This window comes from Anoplolepis gracilipes, chromosome 2, assembly GCF_047496725.1.
Source record: "Anoplolepis gracilipes chromosome 2, ASM4749672v1, whole genome shotgun sequence".
In the NCBI taxonomy this organism is placed as follows: domain Eukaryota; kingdom Metazoa; phylum Arthropoda; class Insecta; order Hymenoptera; family Formicidae; genus Anoplolepis; species Anoplolepis gracilipes.
In genome coordinates, this window is record NC_132971.1 from 4,368,650 (window position 1) to 4,389,519 (window position 20,870).

The 20,870-nt window shown below is 32.8% G+C and overlaps 2 protein-coding genes and 1 long non-coding RNA gene across 8 annotated transcripts in view; 1 reads left to right on the forward strand and 2 right to left on the reverse strand.

Moving 5' to 3' along the window:
• Window positions 1–257: 257 nt before the first annotated feature.
• Window positions 258–5,864, reverse strand: Brd7-9 (Bromodomain containing 7/9). 6 transcript variants are annotated; one of them, XM_072911428.1, is made up of 5 exons: window positions 5,540–5,696; window positions 4,787–5,131; window positions 4,096–4,202; window positions 1,577–3,277; window positions 258–1,177 (listed from the first exon to the last, which is right to left on the reverse strand). In XM_072911428.1, the coding sequence occupies exons 4-5, from the start codon at window positions 3,165–3,167 to the stop codon at window positions 501–503; spliced, it is 2,268 nt and encodes a 755-aa protein (XP_072767529.1). In that variant the 5' UTR covers window positions 3,168–3,277; window positions 4,096–4,202; window positions 4,787–5,131; window positions 5,540–5,696; the 3' UTR covers window positions 258–500. The 6 variants fall into 6 exon arrangements, with proteins under 6 accessions (XP_072767529.1, XP_072767530.1, XP_072767532.1 ...); XM_072911429.1 differs by lacking the exon at window positions 4,787–5,131 and having other exon boundaries at window positions 5,540–5,562; XM_072911427.1 differs by lacking the exon at window positions 4,096–4,202 and having other exon boundaries at window positions 259–1,177.
• An 801-nt stretch (window positions 5,865–6,665) lies between these two features.
• Kcc (solute carrier family 12 member kcc) overlaps window positions 6,666–20,870 on the forward strand; it is a 74,368-nt gene continuing 60,163 nt past the window's right edge. The window contains exon 1 of the mRNA XM_072887028.1: window positions 6,666–7,651. Coding sequence (XP_072743129.1) covers window positions 7,585–7,651 — 67 coding nt within the window. The 5' untranslated portion in view covers window positions 6,666–7,584. The remainder of the gene's footprint in view (window positions 7,652–20,870) is intronic.
• LOC140663118 (uncharacterized) lies at window positions 14,698–17,927 on the reverse strand. The gene is made up of 3 exons (XR_012046222.1): window positions 17,729–17,927; window positions 15,513–15,745; window positions 14,698–15,020 (listed from the first exon to the last, which is right to left on the reverse strand). It is a non-coding gene; the product is annotated as an uncharacterized lncRNA (long non-coding RNA).

A 20,870-nucleotide genomic window follows, 5' to 3' on the forward strand; every position in this document is an offset into this window, starting at 1 on the left:
AATCTTGTAAATGTTCTTTATCCTTAAATCAATATACATAACCCTGTGTACCATTGTTTTATTTATTTAAATTTATTCTTCCAATATATTGTTTGTGCATCTTAAACTTAACATATCTTTCATGTCCTTGAAGAAAGGATAAAATAAAAAGTTAAAACAAGTAATTAAATTATATATATGACACATATATATATATATAAGACATAAAATTATATAATTCAATTTATTAATAGTACATGAAAAAATTAGCATGTCGGTAATAAAATGTACAGAACTCTGTATATATATATATATAATTTCTATCTATATAAATATCTATATAACCAGATAATATAAATTATATATGATATATATAAATTATATATATATATAATTTATATTATTTAGTTATATTTTATAATAAGAAGAACCAATCATTCATATTTAATTTATATTTCTATTTATAAGTTATATGTATTATATATATTGATAGAACACTCAGATTAAAATGTGCGCATGCACTAAGACTCGGATAAAATATCTTCCAAAGTTTTATCATCGTGAAGAGGCGAATGTCCTAATGTAGGATCGCTTTCTAGAAATTCGCGTAATTCGGATTCGAGATCGGTCACGCCGGATGGTTCCGTCGCACTCAACAACGACGGCGGTGTTTGGCTACTATGTGTCATACCGATCTGCATCTGAATCGGCGGCTGCGGTGGTTGATTCGCGCCTACAATACTGATATTCTGATTCTGCTGACCAGTTGGACTCAATAGATTCGTATTTTGAATCGGAGAGGTCGGTAACAGGTTCGATAGCACCTGATTATTTCCATTGTTTGCATTCGGTGGCAATAACGAACTGTCGGCGACAATAGCAGGATTATGCGTGATTGGGTCAACTTCCATGGGCTCTGGCCCACCCAAGGGTGCTATGCCCATCGCTCTACGTAGCCCGTCGACTGGCGCAATTCCAGACGGTGGCAGTTTCTTCGCTATGTCGGTCAGATTATCAGTTATCTTCTCGGCCAGCATCATTTCAGCTTCTCCCGCTTTAGCAACGTTGGATAGATGTGCCGGCGGTGGCGCTGACAAACGTTCGTGTTGAACCTGTTTCAACCGACCCAGCATCTGCGATGTATCATCCAAACGACTCTGTAGAGCGGCTCGATCTTCATTGTATTTAAATTCTTCCTCTGCAAATAGAAAGTCATTTTGTGTAATTAAATAATATAATGTGTAACTAAATAATGTAAAAGAGAAGCGGCATCAAAGTTATTAAATTATTCTGACGATTTATTAAACAAAATAGGTTTTCTATTTTTAATAAAATAGAATTAACAGACATTAATATAAAGCATATATTCTAAACTTTCAAGAACATGTACTTTATATTAATGTCTGTTAATTTTATTAAAATAGAAAAACTATTAAACTGAAACTAATAGTTTTTCTATTTTAATAAAATTAACAAACATTAATATAAAATACATCTTTTTAAAAATTTAGAATACAAGTTACATCTTATATATATATTATTGCAAATTAATTAAAAAAATACTAGGTTGTTTATCGATAATCTTATATATAATTACCTAAAGTCTCTAAGAAGTTTATGTCGATACCCAGTTCCGAGAGTGTCTTTAGTTGCTCGATATCAACCTTGATTTTATCTAGTGACGAAATATTACGATTCATGTCCTGTATAGGCTTCTCCAATATGTTCTTGATTTTCTCCTCTTCTTCCCTCAATTTTCGTTTTTCCTCGATAAACTTTTTTGTTTTTCGATGATCGCCACTTGTGAGAATATCTAATAGATCGTCGACCATGGTCAATGTGTAATCACAATCCTTGGCGAAGTCCAGAATTGATTCGGCGTACTGTACAGCCGTTTCATCACCGTAAGTCTGATAGACTAGGTCCGTTTCCTCCTTGGTGAGATTAGAAAATGTCGAATCAAAGCTCGGTGCGTACGAACCGAAAGCCCCGTAATACAGCGGTTTCACTGGTTTTGACATATTTCTACGATCTTCCCGAAATCCGGCCAATGCTCCCGTACCGTGGTTTAATTTGCCAATCAATTGACCCAACGACACAGGTCTCTGATTAGTTCCAGGAATTATTCCGTCCCCAGGTACGATAATTTGCAAGCTGGTAGTGCCGTCTTTCTTTTGTCGTAGAAAACCCATCTTAGAGTTCGCTCTCTTCAAACTGAGTTTCTCCGTCGCTGCTTTAGCCGCTCCTCTCGCTTGCTTCAGTATCTCTTCAGGCGTCATGTCGTCTGGTATCGCCTCAAATTTACCTAAACTAGCCAGTCTCATTTTTCTCTGATTTTCCTTCCTGAGTTCCTCTGCCTCCTCATTGCGTTCCTCCTGTTCACGCTCTCGCTCGATCTGCTCCTCCGTTATGGGAACATCCAGATTGTTAGGATCCTCGACGCCCAACTCGAATCCGAGTTCCTCCTTTGTTATATCATTCATATACATCAGTACTGGCCTGAGTTGACGCAGTTTTTCAGGAGTGACCATCTTCAAACCGACGTGTAATAGTTTTTTCGCTGCCTTGTAATAGATAGTATCAGAGTGATTATAAGTCATAGCATTATCGCACATAAGCTTGAAATCGTCCACGAATTCTTGTAGATTCTGATAGTTGTTGTCGTCTATCTTTTGTTTTATTGTACTGAAATCCATTGGATTTGTGATTATCTGAGAATAACCGGGTGCGATACTATCCGTAACTGGCCAAGCGAAGAATTGTTGTGGATCCCGCTTTTCCATTGACCTCAATAAATGTTCCAGCAATCTCTGAAAAGGTGTGCGTTCTGCTATTTTTCTGAGAACGCATGTTCTGGGTTCACGATGTGGTGATAGAGAGTTTATACTACTAACGCCTACCCTTAATTCGCCGCTCGGTGGTGGCCTAAGTGGTAACAGCTGATTGTGATTAGTACAGGTCTTCTTAGATATTGGCTCGGCTAAATTTTCGTCGGCATCACCGACTGATTCCTGACTCGATTCTTCTCTTCGTCTTTTCTTATCCTTATGATGATGTTTATGCCGTTTATCTTTCTTTTTCTTCTTTTTTTTGAGTTTCTTATGACCGACGTATCTGTCATACTCTGTGTCTCCTTGGCTTACAGAATAGTTGAGGCCCAATTGTTGTTGATAATGTTGCGACAGCATTGTAGCCTGACTTGGCGACTCACTACCGTGTTCAGGCGTTCCAGTACTGCCTCCTACTTTCAAGATTAACTTCAAACTAGGCGGCTTGTCCGTCGTTGTGTACTGACCCTCTGTTGAAGAAAAAGAAAAAAACAATCAGTTGTTGTATTAAAAACAAATAAACCTTTTAAAGCAGCGTACTAAAATCTTTGTTCTATAAAAGCTATACACATAATCTGCTGTGTGCCGCATGCAGCAATCTTGCAGGAAATCTTGCAGAAAATTATGCAGGATAAGAGCATAATATAGCAACATAAGAAACAAGAAACATCGAGAGATGTTACAATGTATAATATGAAGATATTGAAAAGAAGTGCAAATTGTAAATAATTATAAAATCTACAGGACATTAAAAGAGACAAGTGGATGGGAAGTATGTCGACGATAATATAAAGATGACTTTATTAACAGGATAGTGACCTTGTTTTCACATTCAACAAACTGGAAGCGAGATGGAAGTAGCTCGACTTAAATCAAACAAATCTTAATAGAAATATACATTATAAAATAATTTCCATTGTTACATTAAATCGACTGAATAATCGGTGGGAATAATCAGGGAGAGCAATCATCAAAATTGAAAATACTTCACTAAGAGGTAAAGCGAAGCATATATGGCTCTCAATGCCATAATACATAACAGCCATAGGAATCATGTGATTGAAGTGCAACAGGTTTGTCTGTGTATAACTGTCTAAATGTATATACCTTGTTCCCTATTATACCGCATACTATTCTGTTGTAGCAACTCTTGTTGCATAAATCTTGTTGCACTTCAAGAGATTCAACGGATAAAAAAAAATGAAAGGGTTTGGGGCAATTGATAATTTTAGAAGCAGCTAGCTTCTGTCGTGCAACCAGTCCATGTCCGTTGTTATTCGTCACTTACTTCTACGCCTGTTGCTGTGGAACGCTTCGTTTATATTTTCGAATCCACCTCACTTTTACTCCAACCTCACTCTCAGTTTGTCCGTGGTGAAAACGTAGTCAAAATTCCTGTGCATCATTAAACTATGAGTATGAGAAGGATTCCAATGAAAATTTACAAAGTATATAAACTGTATTAAACACCAAGGAGTAAAAGTCTTAGCTCTTTACCCTGCAACATTTTCCTTTTCATTCGAATCCTTTTTATGATTGACATATAAGTACAGAGTTTGATTTGTGGTGCAATGTAATGATGCCTCAGTAATATATATATATATTATATATATATATATATATATATATATATATATATATATATATATTTATATATATCCTTACAAATCTAACCTACATCTAATAATCTCTTGCTCGAAGATTATACTTTTCAGAATAAGTTTCCTCGTTGACAGAGAGTAAATCATTCTAACAGAGGATGATCCCACACTGTTATTCTTTATCATTTATTCTATTGAGATTGAACGACAATCAACAATTTCATTCGATAAGAATCGACAAATGGAATAAATAATATAAGAAGAAGAAAATTCGAAACGAGCTCGGAATAGTAGAAAACTGTCACAGATCGAGATCCTAACAAGTACGATCAAAGTCGCAACCGAAGAGAAACGTGTGTATTTTCATCCTTTCCTCACCTTCGTATCTCTCGCGCTTATGCTTTTTATGTTTCTTCGGGCCCATATTTTGCGCGTTTAACCACAGCTTGGTGCGAAAAACAACAATCGGCGTCTCTTAGCGTTACCTCCTCGTAACAGCCGCGCTATCCGTTGCGTACACAGACAACACAGTGGCTGCCATTGATGACGTCACGTTCGTCTGTCCACTGTCCACGTCCATCGTTCCAATTTATAACTTGGCGAAACACCGGTACGTGAACTGTCATGTCTGTGCGTTGCCCGCGCAATTCGGATACCAATGTTCGCGTTACTCCAGTAATATGTACTCAACCTATTATCGAGTTATTCCGCTATTCTCATTAACTGAAAGAATAGCAATCGTTTGTGGATAACATTTTCGAAAGGCGTTGTATAAATTTTTTTCGTTTCAATCATAAATAACCGTGGTATAAAAAAAACGATATTTCCGGCGAATTAAATTTTATCAATAAATATATAGATAAAAAAATCTTCATATTTATTTCGACGAGGTCTCGATCACTCATGGGGAATATTTAACATCGAAAGTGAAAATATCGCAAGAAAGAACACAGATCCGGCTGATTTTCTACAGGAAAAAGTGACTTCGCGTTTCGAACATGGCGGCCATTGCGCGTCCGTCCGGCCGTTCGTGTACAAAGAGCTTCGCGGACGAAAGAAACCCTTCCTAACCTCTAAAAATGCGTCCCATACCGGCACCCGTTACCGTCAATCACCCGGCACGGTACTTACTTGCACCGATCGCAGCTCCTAGACGACAAATCCCTCTTAACGATCTCGAGCGACTCACCTCGGCTCACTACGACGGCTCGACGACGCGATTAAAGGGACGGCGATCAGCTGTTTCTCGCTCGAAACGCTGAGAGATAGACAGACAGAGAAAGAGAGAGACAGAAAAGGAGGGACAGAGACCGAGGAACGCGTTCCTGCGGGCTGAAACTCGGGGAAAAAATACTACTCGCTCTCGTACTTACCCGATACTATCGGACATACATATCCCGATACAAGACGTCAATCTCCGAGTCTCACCGACTGATTTATACCCTTCCGCGAAATCGCCACGGAATGCGAGATGATAAATCGAATATAACAATACAGATAGAGATAAGCGGAATAATGATATTTTTTCATTATTTTACACGAGGTCTTTCAGATTTTTTTTTGATTTTTATCTCTGCACAGACAGATATTTAAGTATTGTATTATATAAAATAGTTTGATTTTTTTACATGGAATACTTTTCACAAAACGTTTTCTTTTTCTATTTTTTCGTTTAATAGAAAAAAAAATTATTGACATGTGTATGTACATATACGTCATAAAATTAGCAAGACTATAATTAAAAAAAAAAAGCTTGTAATACGTCAATGTAAATACGTCAGGGAATATTGTGCTGGAAATACTATTCGAATGCCTCTTATTTCTTCTCCTGAGAGAATGGCTTATATAATTGATGACGTTTTTATGCGACACGTCCCGAACGTGATGCGAATGTTCGCTCGCGGAGGTTTTAGAAAAAAAGATGTTGCAATCATCGCGACTTTGTTATTCTTCCATAAGTTTATTATTTCAAAATATATACGTGAATAGATTTTCTTCCGCAAGACGTGACGTATCGCACAGCCCGCAGCCACATAATCCTGAAATTATAGAGTTCTTATTATATGCAATTTATACTTCGTTGAAGCATAAAATATGAGTTTACTAGTTACGTTACTGCACGTGAAATGGGTGGTTGAGGGCCCGCAAGAGGGCGAGCCGATACTGCAGAGGTGCAAGAAAATATATTGAGTATACCATTCGTGAGGACAATCTGGCGCCAATTCAATGTCTACTCCATTTTCCTTAATCGGGTTCGTTTTTTCCTCTCTCCTCCTTGTTCTCATCCTTTTGTTTTTCATTCTTAGCTTTTTGTTCATTTATTATATTATGCTTTTGTACTGATCTTTATTCCTCTCGTCACTCTTTGTCCAGTCCTGTGTCTCTCTCTCTCTCTCTCTCTCTCTCATAATTTCATCTTTACGCTAATATTAATATAATCATTTATGAAGAATAAGGTAAGAGAAATTTTTCTTTTTTGTCACTCCTTATATTTCATAACATCTTATAATTCTAATATCCTGATGTTTTGTTCCAAGATTAAATAGTAAAATCTATAACTCCATCTATTTTTTTATCTTCCATCCTTTATTTCTTTTTCACTCCTCGTTCTCTTTGTCATTCCTTATAGCATCATGTTTTCCCTTTCTCTCTTCGTCGTTATTTTTCCGCCCTCATCTTTCTGATGTTTTCCTCTCTCTCTCTGTCTTTCACTCTTGCTTTCCTCTACACGTACGACGCTCACATATACATATACATGTCAGTATACCAGCAGACACGATTCTCGCTTTTCGATATATGCGTCGCTCTCTTTCTCTCTTTCTCTCCCTCTTTCTTGCTCGCTCATTCGTCCCATCCCTCCTTCTCCAGTCACTGCCCTTACCCCCACTCCGCAGTGTCTCATGTGTAATGATAACACCGGGCCGTGGCGTCGCGCTGCGTACAGTAACAGTAACGTTCGGTAATTTCACATCGGCGAATGGGGAGCGCGCACGCGAGTGACAGCGCGCGAATGTGCCGATTTGTTCGCGTCTTATGTGTCGTTTGATTGTGTATTTCCATCGCGACTGATTGATCGTTCGGCGTTTCGGTCTCGCGATCGTGTCCGCCGTTGTGTCTGCCATCCGATCCGGGAGAGGAGGTGAAACAGGAAAGCACACGAGGAAGGCGGAAAGAGGATGGAGAGGTTTCGAGTGACGCCGGCGAACAACGCCACGCGTTACACGCAGCCGGTACGCGATTACGGTGAGTGTTTATTGTTGTTTATTATTTGTTTCGTGTCGGTCATACGGGCACACGGATACGCGTGCGTACATGCCATCGTGCGCGGCGAGAAACCCCACGTGTTCCCCGTGGAAGACGACAGTCGCGTGGGTCTGTCGTCTCGTGCGCGCGCGTATTTTTAACGCCGATCACATCTCTTGCATGAGTCGCGATAATGCAGCCCACCATGTTGCACGCTATCCGCGTGCCCGCTTGCCACTTACGGTTGATTTCACATTTCGTTCTCGGAGCGGGCGGCGCATGGCTGTCACAGGTCAAAACCCTGGGTGATAGCTTCCGTTCCGAGTCTAGGAAAAGAGGGTGGAATCAGGTATGACACTCTCGAAGAAAGCAACGATAGCTACTGCCTGCAGAATAATATAATTAGGGTATACTTTTCGAATCTCGAGTAAAGATCTTTACGATTTGACAAGGAGTTATTTTGAAAAATAAAAAAACTCCAACAAATTATTTAAAATGATGATTCATTGATGATTAAGAAATGTTAATGTCGGACGATAATTATAAATAAATATTAATATTTTCCGATAATGAGAATTAATTACAAATCAAACTAGAAAAGAATTGTTGCATGCTGTTAAAAATCAAAGCAGAATTAGTTACGTAATATAGAGAATTATATATATATATATATATATGTAATTATACAATAGAGAAGTCAATCAACCGCAACTTGATAAAGGATGCTCGCAAAAACATCCGCAATGAATAGCATTAATCTTGCTACATTATTCATGCATTTGCATGCTTAAACTATTTTTATTCGTATTATCAAATAATAACGAAAATGGATATTCTCTCTCTGCGATAAAGAGCAACAAGTAAATGGTTTATTGATAATTTGTCGTAATTAAATCGTGTCCACGTAATTTTGAAACTTGAAAAGATACAATTTGTGAACATTCAATGTTTTATTCTTCGTATCGTTGCGAATAAAGGGTAGCTCGATGGTGTCGAGAGAAGCTTTCGTTCCAAGGTCGATCGATCGATCGTTGTCACGACAGAGATTAAGACCGATCGTGTTAGAAGTTCGAAGTAGCTGCGATCAATACAAACTATTTCATAAGCATTTCCTTCACGTCACTCCTCGAAAACGTATTCCTCGATGTGTGTGTGTGTGTGTGTATGTGTGAACTGAAAGCCTACCTTTTCTTACTAAAAATTTGCCTTTTAATTTGCCTGTTAATTGTATAATATTAATTGTATAATATTAAAAATTTATTTATATATTAATATAAATTTAATCTTAATGACTTTATTTATCATATCAATATTGAAAAAACTATATTTAAAAAATAAAGAACATAATAGTTAATTAAAACTATTAACACTAACATAATAGTTTTTTAACAAGTTAAAAAAGAATAAAGAATTAATTAATTTTTTTATCAGAATACTTAATATATATTTTGATAATTGGAGAAAATTACATAACAATTAATTTAGAATTACAACAATAATTTAATTATAAATTAAATTATTTCAAATTTATTAAAAAATGCAAAAAAATATGCAAAATATTTAAAGTACTGTATATAACGCACGTCTGTATATGAACTCGAACTTTATATAATAATGCTTTGTCTTATCTTTTTTAAATAATCGCTTATGAAACGTTTAATATATCTAAAGCATAAAATTAAGAAAAAAATATAAAGTAAAAGAAAAAGTCTTAATATTTGAATAAGGCATTAATATCGTACGTATAATACAATTAATTAAATAAATATAAAGTTTTATAAAAATATAGAATTTTCTTAGAATAATTTATAATATATTATATAATATATTATATAGTTATAATAGTTATAATTCATTGTGTCTCTCAGTTTATAACAGCGTTAGTATGATCGCGACTGTGACTAGTTTACGTTCGCGTGTCTTATACTTAAGTTTTCTCGAATTTTCTTAGAATAGTTTATATTATATTATATAATATATTATATAGTTATAATAGTTATAATTCATTGTGTCTCTCAGTTTATAACAGCTTCAGTATGATCGACTGTGACTAGTTTACGTTAGTTCGCGTGTCTTATACTTATGTTTTCTCGAAACTCTGTTTAGCATCGTGCGCAAGCTCGGCTATTTTTATCAAGAAACGATCGTCTCAGACGCACTAATAAATGACAATTTAGCACGGTCAGCAATACCACTTAATATTTTTTATTTTATTGGTAGATTAGTCTTCGACATAAATTAATACTGGGCGCTGATATTTTTATTGACGTGTGCTATTTTGCATCACTTTTCCATTATATTAGTCATATGCGACAAAGAGTAAAACTCGTTAAATTAATTAAAAAATTAAAGAGATAGTTGTGTGTGTTCAATATGGAAAATTGTTCCAAGAATCCTAGTTAGTGCGTCATTGTTATTAATATAATCGCTATTTATATTTTTAAACGCGTGTAACATTTTAAAAGTTATTTTCCCATTTAGATAAATACAAAATGTATCTTGCAAAATATCACACTATTCATTGCATTTCTTGCCGTGATATTCAAAAAAGGAAATGGAGTATAGTGTATCGGTTACACATTCACTTGGATCAAAAAAACGTGCCCATTCTTACAGATTAATCTGCGTAGACAAAGCGCAGCGAACTGCAATGAGATAAACGCCTGTTACATCAGTTGAAAGCAAAATTGCTTGACGCGAATCGATGCAATACATGTCGCATAACACGGTAATTGTCGCCGTGATATATAGCCGGGATTATTGAATACAATAGTATTTGAAGATGCTCGAACGTCATGAATTCCAAATAAAATTTAAATTAATTAAAAATTTTCCCTCTAACAAAAATATTATTTTAGGCAATTATAATATCCTAGCAGAATCTTAATAAAAAATGACTTAGTCTACTTTATATCTAATTTGAAAAATCTCGCACAAATAATGTTCTAACTTACAATTAGTAAAAATTTTAGAAAAGAACCTTTGGAGAAATATAATAATCGGAATTCTTTAATTTCAAAATATTTAAAATTTTCGTATTATTTAAGTTTTCATGATTATTATAGTCGTGACGTTTTTATTATTTTCTGTTATCCCGCATAAAAAAATAGTGATTTTCTTAGACATTTTGTATTAAACATTAAAATCATATTCATATTGGAATAAAAAGAAATAATTTATATTTTCTGTTCTCTTCATGACCGCCACATCTTATCGTTTTAATACGATAACTAAAACAGATATTGACGTTTAACGTTTCATTATCGCCCCTGAATATTTTCACAATGATAAAATTTTAGAGATTGTCCTAAGTTATTTGAGCTTTTAATATTACTTAATCTTTATAACAATTATCTTTTATCTTATTTTTATCTTATTTTTTTGTATAAATTTAATAGTATCCGAGTATGTATATATATATATATATATATATATATATATATATATATATACATATATGTAAACTTCCATGCGGAAGATCGGAACACTGCCAATGAGCCAGGATTAAAATATCCATGCGACTCGCATCTCTCCTACGCTGAACGATTATGCGCATCAATCTGATTCTCTGTAGAGTTCACTTAATTTAGTATGCGATAAATACTGTTGGAAAAAGATTCAACCGCCTGATTTCTGATTCATAAGTTTTGCATGAGAACCACTCGTGATTCCGGTGCAAAGGCCGGACATTGTCGATGAGGAAACTCGCCCTGGTAGAGCGAGATAAGATTGGGGAGGACTGTACAGCTGCATCCCTGCCAAAGCAGATTCGACAGTGGTCGATAATCGCGCAACCCCGCCCTACCCTTGCGATCATACACGTGTCACCCTTATGATCTTTTCTTTCTTTTATTTACCTTTATCTTTTATCATTCCTTTTTTAAATATTAATATATGAAGAAAGTTTATTCTTATCAATACAAGTTTATTGGACATCGTTTATAAAAATTTTTAAAACTATACAATAATTTAGATATAAAACTAAAATTGTATATAAAATTAAATTAATATAAAAGAAGAGAAAGATTTCTCTTTAAATTTTTAAAATAAAAACTAAAATTATTTTAGAAGATTAAATAAGAGAGTACTGATAAAATAGATATGCAAAATTTATATAAATTGTACTGTGATAGCAAGATTTCTTCTAGTTTTTTTTTTTAATTAAAATAGTATTATTTTTAATTATAATAATTGACTATTAAATATTTTACGCGAATGAATCGACTAATCAGTTATATGAAGAGATTTTTTATTGTAATTTTTTATTGTAGGTAATATATTTAATGATCTCATTACTAGATATTTATAGGGAATGACTTTTTTTTATTACACTCATTACATCATATTCTGACAATTCTACAATTAGCATCAAATGCGGTCAACCGGTTCTGGTTTCATGTTGACATTGAACTCGATCTTCATATTAGGCGAATCTAATACAGAATTAACCGGTCACATTTAACATGAAATTGTTCAATAAAAATTCTTGCATATACATCTAACCATATATGTGTATGTACATACACGTGAGTCTCCATATATATACAGAGAATTCCGCCCCGTGAATGTCAAGTAAAACACGTGGCGCCCTCGAACAATCGAAGCTAGAGGATACAACTGCCAGTTAGTAACTTTTTTACCCATGCATTTAATCAAATGAGGGATGATTTTGATGAAATGAAAAGTATGTTAGAATCTTATTTTTGAAATCATTTATTTACATACAAGAATTATAACGTGTTTATATAATACATTTTTACGTAACGATTTTTAATTAATTTTTAAAATAAATTTTAGAAGAACTTTTCCATTCTTATATAAATAAATGCATAAAAAAAAAATTTTTTTATTGATTATAATTTGTTTCATATGAATTATGTAAACTTACATTAAGTAAGCTTAATCAAATATTCATATCAAATTAACAAAAGCAGTATAAATATATACACATATAGTACGATAAATTCAAAAAGTTAATTGAGCTGATGCATACGAAAGGCGTAATCATTGCAATTGTATTTTCTGCAAACACTATATTTAATTTTTGTGAGATAAATAACATACACACAAAATTGCGAAATGTCGGAATGTAACTTGTACCATAAAAGATGCACGTTTCTACATATGACACAATATGTCAGCGTGATATTATGTACGAACTGACATTTCGCTATTCTGGCAACATTCTGGCGCACCGCCAGAACAGAAGTATTACATGCGGATGCGCTTCATCGAAATTATGTTAAACACTTCTTCTTTCCGTCGCCGGAAACGACGTGTGCACTCATGTGTGATAAAAATACAAATAAAATCTAGAATCCGCTGAACAGATGTATAAATAGGAAGAAATTAATTGAATGTGACAATTAATAATTAATGGAATAATAATTAAATTAATTACCATTTTGAATCAAAATATCTTTTGCAATAAAGTTCGATATCTATATTTTTTTTTCGATATTATATACCTACGCGCGCGATTCAGAAAAACGCAAGAATTATTTTCAAATTCCGACTAAAAACCCAGATATTTGAACATACGGGAAGTTGCGGCGATTGTGTAATCCGTCGCTTTTATACTGAAAGAAATGGAGGGAGCTTAAGCGGACAATACTGGTTTAATCCCACAACCAATTCCTCGATATATTCTTGTTCTACGAAAAGCGAAGAAGTGGTCGGTGGCGGCGGCCTTTCATTCATGAAGCGGATCTTTTCATTTTAACGAGACGCGAAGCGCATTTCGACGCGAGAACGCGTGCTCCAGCAATATTATGAGAAAGAACAGGGACCCTGCATGTCAATTGACATTTATTCCCAGCGATACGTCATGACGAATTCTCATCACAATACACAATAGCTGAGTTTAAAAAGAAAGAGAGAAAGAGAGAGAGAGGGAGAGAGAGATAGAGAAATCCTCGGTGTTTATTAAGTGGTGCTAAAAATACAAATCGTCGCAAAAATTTCGACACAAATTTCGCAAAAGTCCAGTAAAATATTATATAATTTTATATAACAAATAACTTTTGATATTATTTTCACATCATTTAAACGGCGTTTCATATAATTGCTTCAATTAAAATTCGTATAGATACAAAATTAAAAACAACATTTTGATTGTTGTAAATTAATTGGTGATTCAATTTTAGTGCATCAATTCAAATAAATATGAATAAATAAAAATTTTAATTTTTATATTGTAATTTAATTTATGCATTTTTAGATATAAAATTATGATTTGAATTCTTATAGAAATCTAAATTAATTTTCAGCATTAATTACATTTATGGCTAATTATTTTACGAAAACTCACTTTTTTCGGAGAAGATCCAATCAAGCATATCTTGAGAACGATCTCGAATTAGGATGAAATAATGCTGCGTCGCGCGTAGGAATTTAGTCGGGGTTAAAGGGTTAAAGCGCCGTAATCTGCTGCGTCAGGCAGGCGGAATTGGAGGCAAAAATCCAGCCAGCGGCTGAATCATTCTGATGGCAGACTATAGTCCGGCTGTAATAAAGCGACGCGAGAGCTTTAACCGGTTCGTCGTCGCGCGTGTATGTATGAAAACAATAACGCCGTAATTGGGCCAATAATAAAATAATCGTTAGATACTTGGGAGCTGCATATTTCTATCAGCCTCTCTCTCTCTATCTTTTTCTTTCTCTCTCTGCATCGCATCTTCGTATACATTTAAGTGCGGAAGATAATGTCGGTTTCATTCGTGTCAGACACGTGTCTTACGCAATTGCGGTATATCGTAGAAACTTTTAAACGAGAAATAAACCGCTGTGAAATTTTTGCGTAAAAATTGCGTGCGTGCTAGTGGCAATTAATGTACATTATACAAATAGAATATTTAAATATATAGTATCCCATTTAAAGTAATTAGATTCGTAATTTTTTGATTCCAGATGATACATTTGCTAAATTTTATAAAAAGAGAACTTAATTTAGATTTTTCTTATCTTAATGATATCTTAATTTTAAGTTTAGATTTGATTTTTATCATTTTATTATTATTATCATTTAGATAGAATGTATATGTATGATTAAGGACTTTTTTCTCTAATTGCATCTTGTTTTTATAACGATGACGATAGTAATAGAATAATACAACTAATTAATGAAAACATCGTAAAGTATCGAAGAGGGAATCGGATGGTAAAATATTATAACTTAAATGTATATGGACCACGAAGGTCGAAGTTCACGGGTGTTCTCGAAGCGATTCCCGGCTATCCGGACTTCCGACAGTCGATACAGTGCTGGCGATTTATCAGGCGCAGAGTGCTCTAGTATCGCTGATTCTGATCAACAAAGGCCTTGGAAGAAGTAGTCATTGTATATAGGATGCAATCGCGCGCTTTCTCTCTAAATTGCAAATTGTCATAAAAAGAGCATAGTTCTTTAATTGCAAGATATTAGAAATTGATCATTTTTTATTTAAATAACAGAGCATACAGACATACGCACTGTTTGATCAATTTTTTTTTAATGAAAATTCTATAATTTAAAATAAGTCTTCTATAATTTAAAATAAGTCTAAAATGTTTGATCTCGTGATTATGAAAAATAAAAAGAAATTTGTATCATTTCCAATTTTTTTCAGAAGAAGACAAATTCAAATTTATTGAAAAAATTATTTGCGTTTGACTTGCTGTTAGTGCGCAATACGATGAATGATTTTTTTTTTTTGTTAGATAAAATGTAGGAAAAGAACTTTTTCGCGAAAAGAAGTTGCTGACGCGTTATTGTCTGACTTAAGCTCCACCCTGTAACTCGACATCGGTCGATGAAACTCTGTGTACCCCGCCTTAAAACTATCTCCGATGGAAATGTATTATGCAACGCACGCGTACTCACCACTGGCTATGTATAGTTCTTTAACCGAGCTTTAATACTTTGTCTTCCTCATTCTCTGTCCTAGAACGCAATACCATTCCACGAAACGACAAAGTGCCTTTTGACATTAAATATTTTAATCGTGGGCGACTTCTGTCCCTCTCTCGCTTTTGCCGGACACGGTTATGGTCGTCTATATCCGTCTACTCGGTAAACGCACATCTCTCGACTATATTATACTAGTTATTAAGAGTCTATAGATGAAAAAGAAGCATGTAAGTATTTGTTGAAGGAAGACAAATGTGTGCACATTTAGAGACTATAAATTTCTTTGTTACTTAGAAATTTAAAAATACTTATGACTATTCTTTTTTGTTGTGTTAAATATTGAAAAAATAAAATGTTCTCAAGAATTTGTTTACGTATTTGTGTGAGAAATATATGAGACGAAAGAGAAAATTTAAACATAAATATAATTATATACATATTATTTAAGTTGAAATTCTAAAAACTTTTGAAGCTAAAATTAACAAGTATTTTAGTCAATTCTTTAACAGTTTATTATTATGTTTAAATTAATATATCAATGGTAAAATGAGATTTCTCGATGTATGCAGTGTTTAACAGAGTTACTTAACAGAGTTTATAAATTCTTGTTAGTTTCGAAAATAATAAGAAAGTATTTTTTTTCTGCGCGAGTTGTTTTCCTGAACTCTCTCGAACATATATTTTCGCTTTTTGCAACACAGAAATAATATTTTCTAAGAAAATAATTTCAATATTTGCATCCCCGTGCAAACGCGTGATGCGACATGTGGTGTAGCCTTGATATGAGCGAGATTACAAGGTACTTCATTTACGAGGACGCGGGAGACTTCGCCCGTGCAAATCATCCGCGAAATGCAACCATCTTAGATATTATCCGCATCGGTTCCTTTTGATTGTGAAAATTACAGGACGACGTTGTTTATTCGCGCGGTTTGCGCCGTGCTTTACACGTGGCGGACGTTCATCAACGTTGATGCACGGAACCAAAATATGATCAAACGCGCGATTTCATTTCGAAGGGATGCAACTTGTCGAGAGGAAGCAAGCGTCACGTCGCGTTGAAAGGATTTACGTCGCTCTTCTGATTCATCTTTCTCTTTTGCAAAACGCGGTAGAGCTGCAATGAGCTTTTTTATACGGTTTATTTTGCGACTTCAATTTTAGTAAAATAAAAAAAATAAATTTTAAAATAATATTTTTTTAATTTTTTTAATTTACAATATATATATACATATTATTATATATATTTATAAAAAATAAAAACATAATAGCATTATCGTAAAGGCAGATATTATCGTAAAAAAATATTTTTGTTATGTTATTTGAATACTATTGCGAGTTAATAAAAGTGTTTTCAATGGCAGAATCAGATGCGGTTTGCAAATTAAATATGTATTTACCATGTTATACGTGCATTATCGTTTAATCATTGCGCTCATCCAGTATCCTCTAATTCGTTTCTACCTATTGACAATGAGTCTGTGGCAAAACAAATATTGGCACTTTCGATGCTGCCAGAATTATTCAATTCCTATTTTACTTTTTTCAACCCGCCAAGTATATAAAATATTAAAAGACATTATTTAAAGAATACATTAAAAGACAGATTTACAAGTTTCGTTGTATGATTAGCTTTTTTTCAAGGTTTTATAAGGACAGTTTTATTTCAGACAGTTTAAGGTGATCTTAAGAGGATTTGTGATGCCATGATGTCGCAACTTGAAAAATATATATATATATATATATATATGTATGTGTGTGTGTGTGTGTGTGTGTGCGCGCGCGCGCGTGTGTCTGTATTAAATACAAATATACAATTTTATTACACTTAATATGTGTAATAAATTTCATTATTTATAAAAAATAATTTATATTTATTCAATATAAACAATATATAATAAAAGCAATGATTTTACGTGCGTGCATAAACACTATTTTACTCCTAAAAGGGAATGGAAAAAAATGGTAAATTATATACGTAATCAACATAAATTAACATATATTTGCATAATCAGAATCCATCAATGAATTTATTGATACTTATATTAAACAATTTTTATGTGAAACATATCAAATATATATATATATATAAAATAATTTATTAAATTAAAAGTCGCGAGGCAAACGTCAACACGTTTGTATTTAAGTTTGACTCGTTTAAATTACAAAAAACATGAAAATAAACTCACATCGTTCGCTCTATGTTTTCTTGGAGAAGTGTCAAGGTAAACTGAAAGTTGTTGAGTTGTTCGGATATGTTTCACAGACTTTAATGTTAGTCTTTTATCGATATCTTGATTTAGACAAGAAAACGTTATTAGCGTAAATAAAAAGTTAGAAATCGACACGGATAGTTATATTTACTTTAATATAATAATTTAATAGAAATATTCATACACATATATAAGTAAATAAAATTAAGTTGAGAATAACAAGATGAAAAAAAGAAATAAACTATTAACATTGATAATTTTCTCTCTATCGCATACACACACATTTTAACGAAGTTATCTATTAAGATTTTGAATATCATGAAAAAAATACGCATAGAATATATTTTAACATAAAATATATTTTATATTTATACTTTGTAACAAAATCAGTTTGTGTTGGATCGAGGAAGAAATATTTCGTATATGAGGATAAGATAAAGTTGATACAGATTGATAACGGATGAGGAACGCGTTATATCAGACTTTTTTAATATGAAAATTGTATATGTATACAACCGTTTGGTTATTTTTAAGATGAAAATTAAAATTTAATAATTGTTTAATAAAAAAAACTTGACTATAAAAATATGAATATTATATAATTGTTAATGATAAACTAATAATTAATAATAATCGATACACATAATAATTAATAATAATCAGTACATATAATAATTAATAATAAAATATTGAAAAGTTTTATTAAAGAGGAAATATTCAAAAGCTAAAATACCATTGAATACATTTGTAAAGTATAATATAATTTCTCGATGAACAATTAATTTAAATTAATTCTTTAAGATAAACAATAAATATAAAATATTGATAAATAATAATAAACTTTTTTTATCTCTTTTTAAAAAAGATAAGATAGGAATAAGAAACAAAGTATTAAATCTTAGTATTATATCTATAATATTATATAATTGTCATCTTTTATTAGAAATAATGTAATATTTCTTCAACAATTAATTAACGTTGTTAATTTTGTTTGTCATAAACCAATCGCTGTATAGTATGTAGTTGCAGCGCATCTGGTAACGATATCTACGAGCGCATGTAAGTAATCCAGCACTTAATAATAATCGCATTAAAGTTTTATGCGCAACAAGCGTGAGGTAAGCGCGAAGAAAGGCTTCAATTATTCAGATCGTTGGAAGATCATATGGATGGACTTAAAACTTTAGAAACGCGAAAATCAACAAAAAATAAACTGGACATTTAAATTATCAGAAGACATATCAATCACACAATTTCAAATTTATTAATTTGCCTAAAACAGATTTTAACAGATTTTTATTATGTATGCATGCAATATAATCAGAGTATTAATTTTTGTTCAAATATATGTATATATGTATATGTACCATATTGATGACAAAATTCTTAATTTATAATGATTCTGTATATAAAACTACTATACATATATAACTTTAACATAGTGAGGTAAAAATTAAATAGCAGTAAAACATTAAAAAGATTAAATATTAGCAGTAAATTTAACAGTAATTTTAACTTAAAAGACTTGTATAAATTAATAGAACAAGCAATTTCAGGATGAATATTATTTGATGATTAGAAACATAACAAGTTTTTAATCATGTTATTTCGATATTTTTATTAAGTAAATGGAGAAATTTTTTCTCGACTGTTTTCTTGCTATTCTAACTTATTGAGCAATACTTATATAAAAAAATAACGTTGTCAACGCAACACAAGTCACGCGAGCTATGACGTCTCTTCGTGAAAAAGAAACACGCGTTTGAGAAAAATGCAAAACGCTTATTACCTATGTGTAATCAGCGCGGCTTCGAATTGGGTCGAGGAGACAGACCCCGTTTCTATCCTTCGCACACTCGCGAATTTATTGCCCGCGGCTGAACAACAATCGGCGATTCGGGTCAGATCGGACTTTACATTGCGCCGACCCGGAAGGCGATTGAGACGAAAATCGTGCATATAAATATCCGATAAGTGTCGTTATACATTGTTGAACGTAAAATTTATAAAAAGAGAATATAATATGGAAATATTTTTTTCCGACAAAAATTATTTTTTATCATTGATAATTTATGAAACAAAAATTTTATTAATAACAGTAATAAATAAAAAACGCATGTAATCAGAGTGTCTACTCCCTGAAAAAACATGGAAAATCTAGAATTCTCAGGAATTTCTTTTGTATTTGGAAAAATCAGGGAAGTTTCATGGAATTTTATTGGAATTCGAGGAATTTTTTCGAAAATTCTCTTTTTGATAATTTTGCTCTTGTAAACAGTCAGCCGTGTGTGTGAAGCTGATATTTCATCTCGTGGAAACTCACTAATTGTTTAGAGTTCTTTAGAGGTTTATTTTTAGTTCTAGAGTTTTTTACAAATTAAATAAATAATTTTGGCTATTAAACAAAAAAAAGTGACTTGGGATAAACTGACAATGCGTCTTACTTTGTCCGCCAACGATTTTTTTTAGGATTTCTTACCAGATTTTAAGCGATTGAAAATTCTGTTCTAATAATTCTACAAAAAAACATTGCGTGTGAACGAAGGTTGGGAGTGCTTGATAAACGTTTGTTTCATTATACTTACATATATTTATTAATCCACGAAAAAGTGTACACCGAATTTTTTGTATGTATAAAACGTATGTACGCTGTTTTTGTTATCATTTGTGTGGCGATACATAAACGGGAAGATATCAGCATAAATCCAACATACATTTCTTGTATGTTTAATAAACGTAATAATATATATCGAAATTGGAAATGTCGCGCGAGTGTTTTTGTGAATGTTTTTGAATATGCACCAACGAAGGATTAAGAGAAAATGAGCAGACCTGGAATGGGATCGGGCTTTGTGGGAGCAATCAGATAATTTATTATGAGGTAATTTATTACGTATTATTCGCAGAATAGTAATTATTATTTTAATTGTGATTAATTTTTGTCGCGATTATCACATAGCATATTATATATGCAATTCTTTTTGTGTATATGTGAAACTGGTGTTCCACCTCATAGAAACTCATTAATTGTTCAGAGTTTTGGTTTTATATTTAATCGTTATAGAATTTTTTATAGATTAAACAAATAGTGTCGACCATTAAAAAAATAATTCAAGAA